This window comes from Anolis sagrei, chromosome 6 (assembly GCF_037176765.1).
Source record: "Anolis sagrei isolate rAnoSag1 chromosome 6, rAnoSag1.mat, whole genome shotgun sequence".
Taxonomy (NCBI): domain Eukaryota; kingdom Metazoa; phylum Chordata; class Lepidosauria; order Squamata; family Dactyloidae; genus Anolis; species Anolis sagrei.
Window position 1 is genome coordinate 74,974,333 of NC_090026.1, and position 16,839 is coordinate 74,991,171.

The 16,839-nt window shown below is 36.9% G+C and overlaps 1 protein-coding gene across 2 annotated transcripts in view; it reads right to left on the minus strand.

The window, feature by feature from the left end:
* The window catches only part of PDCD6IP (programmed cell death 6 interacting protein), a 35,551-nt gene that overhangs the window by 6,155 nt on the left and 12,557 nt on the right, over window positions 1–16,839 (minus strand). Inside the window, exons 7-15 of one of the 2 annotated variants that reach the window (XM_060781690.2) lie at window positions 14,084–14,200; window positions 12,215–12,437; window positions 9,558–9,681; window positions 8,593–8,770; window positions 6,747–6,858; window positions 5,415–5,584; window positions 2,565–2,813; window positions 2,258–2,392; window positions 822–916 (exon numbers count right to left, since the gene is read on the minus strand). In XM_060781690.2, the coding sequence (XP_060637673.2) occupies window positions 822–916; window positions 2,258–2,392; window positions 2,565–2,813; window positions 5,415–5,584; window positions 6,747–6,858; window positions 8,593–8,770; window positions 9,558–9,681; window positions 12,215–12,437; window positions 14,084–14,200 (1,403 nt within the window). Of the gene's footprint in view, window positions 1–821; window positions 917–2,257; window positions 2,393–2,564; window positions 2,814–5,414; window positions 5,585–6,746; window positions 6,859–8,592; window positions 8,771–9,557; window positions 9,682–12,214; window positions 12,438–14,083; window positions 14,216–16,839 lie in introns of both variants that reach the window. The other variant, XM_060781689.2, reaches the window with a different exon arrangement.

Sequence of the window (16,839 nt, forward strand, 5' to 3'; positions counted from 1 at the left end):
TAGACTGTCCCCATCCCTCCTGGTCTTCAGGAAAAAGCTAAAGACCTGGCTCTGTACAAAGACATTTGGGGAACAGGGTAATACGGAATTTGACCTCAACTTAGCAATCTGAATAATGGCTATAAGAAAACCAAGAAGTATGGAAATAATGACTCCGCACTTTGTATGTTTCTAATCTGTCTCATTGTATTTATATGTTTTAACTGTTTTATAATTTAATATGGTTTGTTTATTGTTATGTGTATGATGCGGTATTGAATTTTGCTGTGGTTTGTAAACCGCTCTGAGTCCCCTTCCGGGTAAGAAGGGCAGGGTATAAATAAAGTAAATAAATAATAAATAAAGTTGAGGGATTGTTAGATGCCTTGAATCTCCATGGGGAAAAAGGCGGGGTATAAATAAAGTTAATAAATAAATAAATAAATCTGAAGAAAGGAGAAAGCTGACTGCCACTATAATCATTTCCCCACCCAGGCATTCAAACAGACCTTTCATCACTCTACTCAGAAAAGAGGATAGTTCCTTGTTTGCTAAAAGGTAAGGTACAGTATTAAACTTTATTTTATTTATTTTTTTAAAAAAAGAACGTTTTCTTTCTCTGAGTAAACTGGTTCAGCCGAGTTTGGGAGAATTCAAAAGAAGCCCAAAATCCCTGGTACACCCTCCACCACAGTGCTGCCTCTAGGCTCCTTGAATGCCTGGTTTGGAAAATAGCTCTGGTTTAAGTTCCTTTGACTGTAACACTCTCCTATCACAATGGCAGTTCATGAAAACATTTAACAAGAAATATATTCTCTAATACTAGAATATAGCAAGCTTACTTTAGAAGTTCATCTCTCTCCGTTTTGCGTGCAAACACAATGTCACTGCATTTGTTTTGGAACTTCAGAAGGATTTCAGTTAATTCATTGTAAAACTAAGAGAGAAAACAGTGAATTTTCAAGTATAAGAAAACTTCGTAACCTTGTTGAGTACTGGCATATACAATGTGTTTGTAGGTAGATTACAAGATCTTTAATGTTTTGTAGGGAGATTATGGGGGTATTTGCCCAAGACCTCTGGCATAAAGTTAGCGAGTGCCATTTTCTTCAAACGGCACTTCAAATGGCTTAAGCCTTCGCATAAGTCCCATAGTCTCTGTATTCTATTGTACTTAACATTTAATAACTGCAATAATTAAGCATAGTTCTTGATTACCTGCCCTCCATTTGCTTCCTTTTCTTCTGCTGTGTCATTTCATTTTGCTCTCTAGATTGAAAACCCCTCTTATTCCTTGTTCAGTGCCATCTCACCCAGTGCCATGGGTGAGATGGACCATAGGTTGGTAATGAGGCACATGGTCTACATTCAAAAACGCAATCCCTTGCATCCTCAAAAAGATCAGGCAGCAAGTGCAAGTCTCTCTGCATTCAAGAGGCACTGTCACAGTAGTAGGCAATGCCAGGCTACATGGAGATACCATCTGAAGCGGCTTAAAGCATTTTCCTACAATTCCTACAGACAGAGAAGACTACTCATCGAAGGCAATATGTTACTTATAAAAACTAATAGCAAAGAAGTAACACATATTCTTGCATTGGAATTCATTGCTCTTGCCAGAAACATGTTACTAGTATGTCATTGGCAACACTATTTAAAAGTGTGGAGAGGATAAAGTCACTAAAATACCCTCAGGTAATATTCTTATAACTCAAAAATGCAACTTTCACATTCTCCCTTAGTGTTCAAAAGAAAGTAATGTTAGAATTAACAATATGAATATATTGCTTCTAAGCAACAACTCCAGAAAGAAAACCAACTTCCTGGAATGCTGTGTTTACAACAATGTGCCCCAATATAACACGCAGATATTCTCTCTTCCTTATCTACCTACTTCCTTACTAGAGGAACCCAGATTCCAACAGAAATATGTTAACATCTCCTTGTTTCTGATCATCACCCTCAAATAATAACATTATTCCAATTTAATTAAAATTTCTCTCTTTTAAAAAATGTTTGTTGTTTTTACTATAGGAAAAAATAACATAATCCAGATCTATCAAAATTCTGTTCTATGAGATATAATCCATCAGACATTTTCAAAATGTATAGTTACAAGATTTGCACTTTTGAAATATATGCCATACATTTAAACAAGTGGGTTTTTGTAACACCTTGACCCGAATAGTAGTGGTATTAGTCAGGACTTACTTTAATAAGATATCTAAGCAAAAAAACAAGTATAATGAAAATTACACAATATATGATATTATTATACCTTTGTGCCTTCTTTCAGGTTGGCTACAAGTTCCACAAAGTTGTCATTGGCTACAGCTAAGTTTTTAAGAACTTCTTCTCTTAAATTGGATTCATTATTTGATTGTTTCATCTTAGAAAACTCTTGATGTGAATTCTACAAAAAGGAAAAGAGAAAAATAAGACTGCACAAAATACATATCATCCCAAAGCACTAAAACTTCATGATTGGGATCCAATTGTGTGTTTCCAAATATATATCCTACTAGGGGAAGGTGGGAGTGGGATAAAACAATAAAATATCAATAAAAAATAAAAACGAAGAATACCTGAATGTTGTTGAGCAGCTCCTCCTGTTTTTTCAGGGTTTCTTGTACTTTATGAGTGAGACCACCATAAAGACGATCCAACTCAGTGACAGAAATAGCTTCTTCATTCAAAGCACCATCCTGCGCAAGTGCTGTTAGGAATTTAGTTGTCATGTCAAAGTTTATTGCCTTGAGATCATTCTCAAGTTGCTCTCTCTGCTTTTTCACATCGTCCAGATTATTCAGGAAAGATTTTAGGACATTAACCACCTAGGTAACAAAAAATATGTCAATTCATGTTTGATACTTTGAGTCATTTGCTAACTTTCTAGTCTGCCTCAGAAAAAAGTACAGATCTAGAGAGTGTAATACTTATTTTCTTCAACTACTGACTTGTGCAATAAAACATAAAAGTGTGATTAACAGCCTGAAGCCCTTATTTGCACCTTAAGTGGTATCAGTGACATGATGGTTTGGAGAGATACTAGTGAGTAGGATCAGCTCTTCACTTTCTGAAAAAGCTGTGTCTTCAAATAAGGTTCTTTCCCTCATATCTGGTATCTAAAGCCTTCATCCTACAACTATCTATTTTGACAAAACACTAACTAGCCTGATGTTTCTGCACCACTTAGTAACAGTTATTTAAATATATTTATATGTTCTTTTATGTTTTAACGCTAATGTGTTGTGTATTTTATATGCTTTTATGTTCAATGTGGAACGCTCTGAGACCCCTTCGGGTTGCGGATAGAGTGGGGTAAAAATGCAGTAAACCAACAAACAAACAAACAAACAATTAAATAATAGTTTCAGAGAAGTTATGAGAATTGGTGAGACATGTCACAAGCCCCAATCAATTTTCAAAGTCTCCTTAAGCTGCTTAAAATTCTCACACCCATTTTCAAGTTTGGCCTTAGAAACAATATTTCCTAATACAACGTTAATGTTTTGTACTATCATTTCAAATTTTAAAATGCATTTGGTCCTGCAAATTTGATTACTTGATGAGAATGGGGTGAAAGGGAGCAAGAAGAGGGGGGTCACTATACATTCTATCCTCATTATAAAGTGCTAAAAATACTAAGTGAATAAAAGCTGTTGCTTGGAGATGGAAAAACTAAAAGATAAAGTCTCAAAAGTAGTGATATTGGGAAGGGATGGGGGGAACTTGCTGACAGGTTCCCTCTTTCTTCTACAACCAAGGCTCTGGTAAAGGGCGAGGGAGGCAGGCAGGAAGCCAAGACACGGCAGCCATGTCTGGAGACGAAGGGAAAAAGACCCTGTATCAGTTTCCTTGACCAGCCTCCTTCACCTTGGCTGCAGAGGAATCAGTGAAGCTAGCTCCAACACTCCCCAGTTGGTTGCCCCTGCATTGCTCGTATCAATATGTTCTTTATAAATTGGGTGTTCGTGACTCCAACTTGTAACTCAGGGGCTGCCTATACTCTTAGTTCACTCCACATGTTATCATTGCCAGAACAATGATTAGACGTAGCTAGGTCTTTCCTATATTGCCTAAAAATGATCTTTTAAAAAGTGAGATAAAGTCATGAAAGTAAAACACTCATGGACCTTCAGTAATAAAAAAAAAAGCATTTAAGACAGAATGATAGATAAGTATAATAAATATTTACATATTATTAATCTATTAACAAATTAAATTAACATTAAGATGTGTAGTTGACTGCGATCATGCGTAGAAAGAAACAGAATTCAAATTTGTTAACTGATAAAATAAGGAGAAGGAATATTACGCAGTGTTGGAAGAGAAAACAAGAAAAGAAGGGACAATAAAAGAAGATAAAAGAAACGAATGCTGATCCGGAAGGACAATTTAGTATTCTTGTCAGAAATGATGTTAAAGTGGGATTTTTTTTTCACATTTTACTTCATTTCCTTCCATTATTAAAATACTAGCTGTACCCGCCACGCGTTGCTGTGGCCAATCTTACCTCCCTCTTTCTCTCCTTTCTTTCTCTCCTTCCTTCCCTCCCTCTTTCCTTTATTCTCTCTTTATCTTTCCCTTCTTCTTTCATCTTTCTCTGTTTCTTTGCTTCCTTTCTTTGCTCTTTGGTTCCACCCTTCCTTGTCTCTTTACTTCCTTCCCTCCCTCTTTCTCTCTTTCATTCCTTCTCTCCTTCCTTCCCTCTCTCTTTCCTTCCTTCTTTCACTTTTTTATTTCCTTCTCTCCTTGCTTCCTTTTCTACCTTTCTTTCTTTCCTTCTCTTCCTTCCCTTCTTCTTTCCCTCTTTCTCTTCTTCCTTCTCTCCTTCCTTCTTTCTGTGTATATGTGTGTATATATTTCTGTATATGTGTATATATGTGTGTTTGCATTTATATATGTGGTTTTGTGCATGCGTTGTAATGTATTTTTTGGGGTTTTTTAACTTTTTAAGTCTCTTCTGTTGTGTTTTTCAGTGTTTTTATGAGTGATGGTCACTTGTTGGCCTGATAAGTGTACTGTGTCCAAATTTGGTGTCAATTCGTCCAGTGGTTTTTAAGTTATGTTAATCCCACAAATGAACATTACATTTATATATATATATATATAGATGTATAATGATAATTCCTCCCAACACACACCTCTATGTATCTGATGATACAATATACTTATGTATAGAACTAATTAACTAACATGGTGATGCAATTAACATATTACATCTTTATTTTTCCTTATTTTTCCCTTCTTTTCCCCCTTTTTCTACTCTTTGAGGGTTTTCTGTTCTTTTGAAAACAAAATAAAACTTAGTTATGCAAAAAAGAATAAAACTCATGAGAATAATGATCCTCAAGCCTAAGGTATCACAAATCAATATGCTTGATGATTGTTTCAGAAATGCAGCTATTACAGTAAAAGCTATCTGTTCATACCTCACTCCCTTGCATAGTTTTTGCTGGATTTGCTGAAGGAATTGCTGCATTCAGCTCTGCTTCTGGCTTACACAACAGTGAAATTGTATCTCGATGAGACTGATATCGCTCCTTAACCTGTTTGTCAGCTTGCACAGCTTTGTCCAAGATGTTCCGGTAATTTGCCCCCTCTACAAAAATAAAAGAGACATTTGATACTCAGAGATAATGAAATATTGTATTGTACAGCAATAGTGCAACAAGTCTGTGTTTCAGGTATTCTATTCTATTTCATTAAAAAGGTCATGCAGCTCACTAATTGTGCAATAATTGGAAGTACAAAAGAAAAGGGTACTTCAATACAAAAAAAAATCGTGTCAGGAGCGACTTGAGAAACTGCAAGTCACTTCTGGTGTGAGAGAACCGGCCGTCTGCAAGGACGTTGCCCAGGGACACCCGGATGTTTTGCCATCCTGTGAGAAGCTTCTCTCATGTCCCTGCATGAGCAGCTGGAGCTGACAGATGGAAGCTCACCTTGCTCCCCAGAATAGAACCACAGATCTTTTGATCAGCAGTCCTGCCGGCACAAGGGTCTAACCCACTGCGCCACCACAATGACTTTATCCCAAAAAATAAATCTATAAATGCTTTCTTCCATTGGAAAGTATTTTGTACAGATTTTTACAAGATTTGTAGATAAGTTTTCTTCCTGCATTATAGATGTGTTAAACCACAAAAGCAGCTTCTAACAGCAAAGGCATTTGATTTTAAGATTATTGTGCTACACTTCTAATAATCTATGATCTAAAAAAGTAATATTTAAATTATACTGAGCCATACACAGTCAGCCACAACTGGTTAAAGTAGATTTTAAGCACACTGGCACAAATTAGTTCAAATCAAGGATGTCAATATGGTTGATGACTGTGTCAGAAATGCAGCTATTACAGTAAAAATTATCTGTGCATACCTAAAGGTAACATGCAGTATGTAAGTGCAGTATGTAACAATTGCATTACACTAACGAACACAAGAAGAAATGGGAAACAGTGGTCACTTCTCAATGTACACCAAAGCTGGATTCAGAAATCTAGGAAACCTCCAGAGCTAGATTTGAGGATATAGAAGAAGAAAGCTGGGAGAGTTCTGCTACAGCTGCCATTTGGTTATATTTACCCCACTGTTTTTATTCAAGAGCTTCTTTGGAGATAGAGCCTTTCATCACATAGAAAGCAGATTGTGCTGATTTTATGCCCAGAGGTACTGCATTGTTGCTTCATGTGCCTCCTTTTAAAAATGCCTTTTGGATTAAAGCTCAGCAATTATGAATATGAATGAACACATAAATATTACCTGTCCTCAAAGGCTTGTAAAGGTCATTTGATGGTGTCCTTTGCCAACGCTCCTTGAACTTATTTTTCAGCTCATTGTCTGTTGCTTCTTCCTCATCTAATATCCGTAGAGACTAGGATTTTTGTAAAAAAAAATGTTATTTCTAAAGAACTGGTTTGAAGTCATACATAATAAAAGGCAAGGCCCAGAATAAGTCAGCAGAAACTTGCTCCCATTAAATTAATGATGACGCAAAATAAGTGAATAAGAAGTAAAAACCTCATGATTTCATGTGGACCCAAGCTGAATTATCTTTAGACTAAATCTAACATAGTGCACAGAGATCAAAAAGGCTTATAAGTTGTGCTAAATGTCTAATACTAGCAACCATCACATTGCAAGAATAGGGTTAGGCACCACAATAAAACAAATGTGCATGTGTTTATGTCTGTTTGTGTATGACACACCAAAATCTTGTTGCTGTTGTTGTGCATCTTCCAGTCATTTCCAATTTACGGTGACCTTAAGGCAAACTTATCAAGTTTTCTTGACAAGATCCAGTCAGAAAAGGTTTACCTTGGCATTCCCTCTGAGACTGCAAGAGTATGACTTGCCAAACGTGTCCCAGTGGATTTCTGTGGTTAAGTAAAAATTCAAACTCTTAATCTCCTAGGTTGTGGTCCAATACTCGAACTGCTACACTCCCTGCGGCCCTCCAGGCATTTGGGCCTCCAACTCCCAAAAGCTCTAGCCAGCTGTTCCAATGGCAAGGAATTCTGGAAGTTGAAGTCCAGAACACTTAAGAGGACCACAGGTTGTGCCAGCCTGTGCTACACCTTGTTAGCTTCCCACTGAAATAACTGGACAAGTGCAGCCAGTCTAATTCAAGTTACCTAATTTCAAGCTTTCATTTCCCAAAATGATCTCCTACACTAGTTCTGGATTTCAATTTCTATCTGCCACACTCAGCCAGGCCAAGTTATGAGTTCTTCAAAATCTGTGGAGTTGTAATTCTTGAAAAGCTGCTTTAACATCATTTTTAAATAAGGTCCCCCTGATAGCACAGTGCGTTAAACTGCTGAGCTGCTGAACTTGTTGACCAAAAGACTGGTGGTTCGAATCTGGGGAGTGGGATGAACTCCCACCGTTAGCCTCAGCTCCTGCCAACCTAGCAGTTCAAAAACATGCAAATGTGAGTAGACTAATAGGTACTACTTCTGCAGGAAGGTAATGGCGCTCCATGCAGTCAAGCTGGCCACATGATCTTGGAGGTGTCTACTGACAATGCCAGATCTTCAGCTTAGAAATGGAGATGAGCACCACCCCCCAAAATCGGATACAACTAGACATAACATTAGAGAAAACCTTTCCTTTTCCCTTTAAAAATGTTACATGGAATTTCAACACTCATACTGTGGTTTAAAACAAGTGTGGTCAACATGTGCAGAGGCCAGAAAACAATTAACCTTCTCACACATCATCTTCCTCTACCATCCCTTTCAAAGTAGCAATAGTGAATTCCTTTCACTATTTTGAGAAGGACTATGAGGAAAATGAAGGAATTTGGAGCCGTAGAATGTTCTGGCATGGCTGTGGGGCTATTTTCTGTTGACATGTTTGTGAGCTTTCTGAGTGGTTTCTGATTTAAAATGGTCCCAAAATGGTCCCAAGTAAGATATTCTACAACTGTATTGTCGAAGGCTTTCATGGCCAGAATCACTGGGTTGTTGTAGGTTTTTTTGGGCTATATGGCCATGTTCTAGAGGCAGTCTCTCCTGACATGTCACCTGCATCTATGGCAAGCATCCTGAGAGGTAGTGAGGTCTATTCTAAAACTGTACTCTATGAGTATTACCGTAAAACATACCTCATCCAAAATCTCTCTGTTTCTCTGTAGCAATTCAGGAAGATCTTTCATCAACTGATCGATTGTTTGGATTCCTCCCTGTTCAATTACTGACTTAGACTTCTGCAGAATGGACTGAGGAACACTATCTCCAGAAACATCCTCAATTGCAGCAGGGAGGTTAAGAGAAGCTAAGACACTGAAATGAAAGTACAAATTTCAGTTTTTATCAACCCACTTACAGTCATCTGACACCAAGCAGATGATTTGTTGAAAGTAAAAGTATTAACAGAAAAATGGAGTATCTGTTCTTTTCAAACATGCTCATCAAAACCTATTAGTCAAGACCAATTGCTGATTATGTCTACTACAAAACACTAAAAAGTACCTGATATGTTAATAAAAAGAAGATCTCTTTTAATTGCCACCCTTGAACTCTCTAAATCAGGCATCCTCAAATTGCGGCCCTCCAGCTGTTTGGGCCTCCAACTCCCAGAAGCCCTAATGAGCGTATTCAATTGTAAGGAATTGTCAGAGAGTTGAAGGCCCAAACAGCTGAAGGGCTGGAGTTTGAGAATGCCTGCTCTAAATTATTTACCCAGTTTTAGCAATATACAAACTAAGAAGAAAGTAGCATCAGTATCTTTGGCATACCAAGAAAGAACAACAAAGTGGTTTAAACTTAAGTATCATTGAGGTTTCACACCTGACCAATTGATTTCAACAGGAATTAATTGCTATTAATTTAGGCTGAGTGTATCCAAAGATGAACTTGTGTACCAGGGCTTCTCCTGCTATGGCTAGTGTCTACTGCCCCTTAACTCATAAAGTTCATATAATCCAAGAGACCCCACAAAAAGCCACAACTTAACCAAGTGTAGCTGGAGTTGAAAAGAAATAATGCTACAATTTGACACGCCTGCCTTTTCATCTCTGGAAACAAGATAATGTTTCATAAACATTAGATACCAAAATAATCGTTTTACCCATTTGCTAGATTGGTGGATTCTCTCATTTGGGCTATTGATCTGTTAACTAAGTCTGCCTTTCTTTGGTTGTAAAGGGTAAGAGCTTGCTGCACCGCCAGAGGAACCATCTTTTCAAACAGATCTGCAAAGACAATTGCTATTATTAACAAGTTGTTTTTTAAATATATATATATTAATTCTTACCAAGCTCACTGAGAAGTACGTATCTAGAAAAGATCAAACCAACAGCACACACTTCCCATTGCCTTCTGGGATAGAAGGCTTTTCTCTGAAAATATTAACCACCACATTGACAAAACATTATTTATTTATTTATTTCACAGTTTTCTATACTGAGCTTCTCAACCTCATTGAGGGACTCAGCCCAGTTTCCAGCCATAAAAACATATACACTCATTAAAATATCATATATCACAAATTACAAAAACAACTTTAAAAACACTATATATAAAACTACAGTGGTCAGTCATCCTATTAAGATGGATCTACATCAACTTCCATCCAGGGTCCTATGGTGTTGTCTCAGTCATCAAAGGCCTGACTCCACAGCCACGTCCTCACCCGTTTCCTAAATGTTAAGATGGATGGGGCGGTTCTGGCCTCTGGCCTCAACATTTAATCTTACCACTTGTCTGAATTTGCAGTTTAGGAGTCTAAGTTTATGTATTTCTAAAGAGGGGGTTCTAACTGAAATTATCTAGAAAGGTAAAGATAGATTAAAGAAGCTGTAATCTTTACATTATGACACGAAGCAGGAGGAGTACAACTTTGTTTCTTAAAGCATTATGAAGTAGTAGGATACTTACCTGGGTTACTCTCGACCATGCTTTGACTTATAAGCACTGGTTGAAAATCAGGAAAAAGTGGGTGCTAGAAATAATATCATACAAAAGCTGACTGGCACAACCTGGGGATCATAACCAGATACAGTGAAGACATCTGTCTTTGTGCTTTGCTATTCTGCAGCTGAATATGCATGTCCAGTGTAGAATACATCTCACCATGTTAAAACAGTACATGTTACCCTTAATGAGACATGGCACATTATCACAGGGTGTCTACGCCCTACACTGCTGGAGAAATTATACTGTTTAGCTGGCATTGTAACACCTGACATCCATCAGGAAGTAGCAGCCTGTAATGAAAGGACGAAAGCAGTGACATCTCCGGCCCATCCTCTGTCCTCTGTTCATGTATCAGCTAGCATGCCAATGCCTTAAATCAAGAAACAGCTTCCTAAAATCCAGAGATACTTGCAGAAACACCTCAGCAAGCGAGAGTCCAAAAGTGGCAGGCTAAAACCCAAAACTTCAATCCATGGCTGATACTGGATGAGGAACTCTATCCTGGGCACACAGAAGACTGGGCAACTTGGAAGATGCTGAACAGATTGTGCTCTCGCACCATGAGATGCACAGCCAATCTTAAGAAATGGGGCTACAAAGTGGAGTCCACGACACGTGAGTGTGGAGAAGAGCAAACCACAGACAATTTACAACCTGAGCCCTGCCACATGCACAACGGAGGACCTTTTCACAGTGACACCAGAGGCACTCCAAATGGCCAGCTTCTGATAAAAGGAAATCTAGTATAATGCCAAGTTTTTAACTTTGTTTGTGTTTTTAAATACATTATAACTGTATTCTCAATTCACTTCTGAAACAATAATTAAATAAGCAGGATAATAGCAACTACACTCTGAGTATTGAAACAATATCATCATGACACTGCACACAGCCCAAGGCAGACATACAACTAGTGCATGACTTGGGGAAATACATATAGAGAATTTGAACATGCATGGCTATTGTTCAGAGCACTTGCAGTGTGAAAGATATGCCCATGTTTTAACTGTCAACATCTAGATTTACACAAGTTTTATTTTTCACAGAAAACGTCACAGGAAAATGACAGGTTACTACCACTGCACACAACGGTGACAGATACTACCCCTTCCATGAACAAAGGTACATTATAGCTTCTTGTATCCATTTCCAAAGAGAGACTCCACAAACCAAGCTCAGGCTCTAGTGATTTAATGTGCTTTCTTTCACACACCCAACAGCCCCTTCCTGCTGCACAGCTGGAGTCCCATTAACCACACTTACATATTGTTCTCTCAACCATAAGTGGAATAGGATCCAGCCTGAAGTGGCATTAAGGAAATAGAAGGGACATAAATAAAGATGGTAACTCTGAAGTACACCTGATAATTAGCATTCATATCCGAGACAAAGAATTGCACAGCACTCCAGATGCTGCTGGACTGCAACCTCACAGTATTCTCCTTCACTGATTATTCTGGCTAAGACAATTGGGAGCTGCAGTCAAGCAACATCTGAAAAGCTGCATCATGCTGATCCGTTTATATGTTTTGGTAGTTGTCCAAAAAAGAACAGGGCACCTGCATTCCTTTAATTAAAAAATGAAGCATATTTGCACTGACTGTTGAAGAGAAATGATAGTGTGTTTGATGGGCAAGTTAACCACACTGCTTGTACCTACTTCCCAACAATGCTGTAGCATTAATAAGAAAATACTGCCCGCCCACCCAACTTCCTGTCCCAGTCATTCAGGGAGGAAAAAAGGAATAATTTAAAATTACAATGCCACTGTTCAAGTTTAAGGATAGAATGCAATAATATGTCACTTACCAGTAAATTTCTGGCTCAAAGGGACAGCAACTTGAGTAGGTTTTACAAGACTGGCTTTCCCAATGGGCTCAAGATCTTTAAGATCAGGAATCCGGTCATGATATATAAAGTCATTGTCCTTCTTAGCAGCTGTAAGTGCACGGTTGGTTTTGTCAGCCAAGTCTTTTATATTTATATATTCGTCATAACGAGATGCCACTGTTTTTACTAGATCAGCAGCATGCTAAGTTAAAAATAGCAAAAGTTCAAGTTAATACTTGTCTTCTAACACATCTGTTGTGACTGAAAAGCGCATGGTCACAAAGATATCAAACACTTTTAACTGAAGAGTTCACACATTCTTGGTGTTAAGTTACACAAATAGCATATTATACAAAGATTTTGCTTGGAGTTTATACTCCAGTATCTCCTATAATCAAGTTTAGGTCTTCTTTTTTTAATGTAATCAGAAACAGTAAGAACTTCATGTCATATAGATGCACCCTAAATTTTAAAAAACCTTTGTTTTAAGCTAGGCCAAATTCCTCAATGCAAATGCTAAATTGCAAAATATTTCAGTGAGATAAGGAAGAACAAGAAGCATGAAAAGCTTATGAACAAAGAAATACAAGCATATGGAAACACATTAATTCATGTTTTCTTGTTAATATTTTAAAGCCACTAGGATTAAGAGAGGATATTTCCTCCTTCAAGTACTTGGAATGCTGATACAGAAAGGAAAGATCAAACACTATTTTGTGCCTTTTTTCCCCCACACTGTTTTCATTATTCTCTAGTCTGCTGCCAAACAAAGTAGATGCTATAGAAACAGACCTAATTACAAATGGTTTCATAAATCTGCTCATGGCATATTTAAAAGGTTGACCACCTACATAACTTTGAAATATGCCAACCTTAACCTTCCCATATTCCAACAGTTGTGCCTGCACACTGAATTATCTACATCAAAGAGTTGATGCCAGTTATGGAGACCAAAATCTTGATTAACTTTGCAAGTCTAAGCATTTTTTATGTATTTTATCTCTCGTGGTGACCCTGAAAGGATATGGTTCTTCTTGCTGCCTTTTCATAAAATGTAACATAGTTAAAACAATCAGAACGAAGTTCAAGCAAATGCTTTTGGAAGGTGAGGAAGACGGCTTCATACTTGGTCTGGTCACTCAATGGGATCAATCGCTTTCTTCGGTAAACCGATTGCAGGGGCCTAAACTGACCTCTGCCATGCACTCTTCTTCCACTAACCAGCAGAAACGTAAAGTACATATGTTTTGAAAGTAAGACACAATCTGCAGTCAATGTCTTCCCCCAGTTGGGCATGTTTTAGTCTCCCTACTGCCATTCAAACGTTATGTAAATTAGGGTGAAGCAGAAAAGTTCTATGAATGTTTATCTGGAGATCTACTGATGCACTAGAATTGCAGCATCTTATTCTGAACATCTGTATTGAGTAAATCATTTAGGTTTAAGAAATATTTTTCTACCAAAATGAAATATGCAATCCACCAGATTTAAAGCCTCACTGAGCAGTAGGTGCTACTGTCTTAAATCTCATGAAATCACTTTTTAAGAATACCGAGGGATTCTCAGGTAACAAGTTTCATGCACAAATGCCATTATTATATGCCAATATCACTCACGACTTCCTGTCAAGATGAAGTTCATTTGTTAATATTAGCTGTAATTAGGTTATTATATTTCAGTCATGAATATTAATCAGGTTGCCAAAGTCAGTTGAGAAAAGAGTTCAAAACAGCTGAAAATAAATATCTGGGAGGAAATATATGTTATTAAAATATTTGTAAAAACGTATTCAAGTGCAATTATAGTAGTTGCAAGTTTCCTGTTTAAAAAGAATACTGATTTACTCACTTGTAATCTTGCAATTTCCTCACCAAATTTCTTCTGTTGCTTTGCCAATATGGACTGGTGATACTCTGCATTGGCCTGCATTATGCAGTGTTTTGCAGCCAAAAGCGGAAACACCTCCTGGAAATAAAAATACTGACCAGGGGAAAAGTCCAACCACATAAACCATCACAGACAACATGGGATGCAGGAAGAAAGAGGAAGAAGAACAGCACATTAGAGTCACCCAATTAATGGATTAGTTAAGACATGACATGAGTAGAGGGGAACAGCCATGTGATTTTTATGGATTAGGTTTGGTGGAAGTATGAGTACTGCTCTATATTGAAATTTGAGACATTTTAAGATGGTTTAGGATTTTAACTAAACTAAACCACTCTGTGTGTTAGCTTACTTAAAAGGCTCAATAATGCACTGGAAACTTCAACACAGATTCCAACCAGCCAATCACACAAAGGAGCCACCTAGAACTTAAATTATGAAAAGTCAGCACTTGTGAATCATTATGTTCACATAGTAAAGATCCAGGTCACAAATGTATCTGTGTAGCTTCCTTCCTCAAATAATTTTTATTGATAAGTTTTGTAAGAATCAAAAAGAAAGGTGCCAATTTAAGACGGGGTTGGCATGCCTATTTATGGTATGACAAAATTAAGATAGAAAAAAAACTTTAATAACCATTACTAATTAAAATTTGGGAAAGATACAAAAAAGGCTATATAGCAGTACTCCACTGTGGTTGTCACCCCTAGAATCATTTCACAGAAGAGAATTAGGATGGCAGACCTGGCCTACATATAGAGATGTCCTAAAGAAAGAAAGAGAAAATTTCGAATTAAAAGAAGAAAAAGAAGTGAAAGGAAATTATACCAATTTATCATTTATCAATTATAGACAACTGACAGACTGTTATAGAATAGACAAAGAACCAAACTTTGCAGTCAATGATGGCTTTTGGGACAACATTATGAAGACGGCCAATAAATTAATTACAAAAATCTATTTAAAAACTGTTAGAATGGGCTACAGAAACAGAACAGATAAAAGAATCTATAATTAAGTTGGCACAAAATATAGGCCACCAAATACAACTAAATTAGTAGGAGAAAATTTGGAATAAAAAAATTAAATACACCTATTCTTATAACTTAAAAGAAAATTTACTTAAAATGGTACACAGATGGTACATTACACCCCAAAAGATTTCAAAATGCTATAAAAATGCATTGAATAAATGTTGGAAATGCGACCAGCAAACAGGAACCTTTTTTCACACTTTGTGGGCCTGCCCAAAAGCCAAAGAATTTTGGAATATGATACAAAATGACATACAAAAGATACTTAAAATACAAATAAAAAAGGAACCAGAGTTCTTTTTGTTAGGAACGCTCGATTTTGAAGGAGAGAAAAATAAGGAAATACTTTTTAACTACCTAACTACCGCAGCTTGAATCGTATTTGCTAAAAACTGGAGACAGAAAGAAATACCCTGGAAAGAAGACTGGCAAAATACAATACTGGAGATAATGAATATGGATGAACTAACTTATTGGCTGTCGCCAAACGAAGGAATTCCAAAGAAGCATACAAACTGGGACCTGGTAAAAAGTTACTTTAGACAACAGAAAATAGAGATTATTACTTGAAAAGGAAAAACTGCAGTCAAAGAAGAACTAAATAGGGAAGCAATACTTAACAATATATTGGGGAAAGATATTAAAGATCTTCAAAGATTTGATGGAAGTCAATTTTTAAATACACTATTTTTTTTCTCTTTTTGGGGGGGATTGAGGATCTCTATTCCCGTGGACTATTTTTTTTAGATATTCTCTATTTTTGATTTGTATTTTATTTCAATTGTTATCTTTTTTAATTATTTTTTCTTTTCTTTTTTCTTCTTTCTTTTAAACTTAATCTTTTCTTTCTTCTCTGCTTTTTCTCTATATACAAAGATTTTGTTCTCACACTTTCGCTGTAAAAAAACTTTCTTTTTGCAGCTTACTTTCTCTAAATGGCAATTACTGAACATGCTCATGCACCCGATTGATAGAAACAGTAGCAAATAATAATAATAATAATAGTTTCTTACTTGCTACTTCTTATGCATTGAGACAGGGAACAACAGTTTAAAATACATAACCACATGACCCATCAGAGATGAAAGGATGATGCTTTGTGCTACAGCGGCACACAAAAGAGAAGCTACCATAACTATGTAACTGCCAATCATTACATACATTGCCAGTTTTCATGGCAAATGCACACCTAAAATACATTAAATGGAAGAAAATGTAAAACTGGCCTTTTAATAAAGCAATGTGCACATAATAGTTGAAGAGGCTCCTAATTATCTCACTATCAATAATTAGCCAGAGAACATATTCTTTGTTGCACACCACTTCCCTAAAAGCGCTTGTACATGATAAACTGAGCCCTTTTGCAAGAGTTCTTACTTCTCCAGACAAAGTCATGAATCTGCTCTACAGATGTAAAAAATAAGTGGTGGTTGATACAGACATTACTGGTGCAGGTGCAAGACAATGTTTTGGAAGTTTTTCCCAATCATATTGAAAATCAGAATAGCAGAGAATGGGGCAGACTAGAACTCCTCTCTCCCCAAATAGTTTTTCTTCATTCTATCATCTCATTAATTGTGCCTATAAACAAAATCATCTATACAACAATCGAATTCCATAAAATATCATTGTGAAACTTTTCAGTAAAAACAGAAACTACTAAGGAAAATCCTGAATACCAAC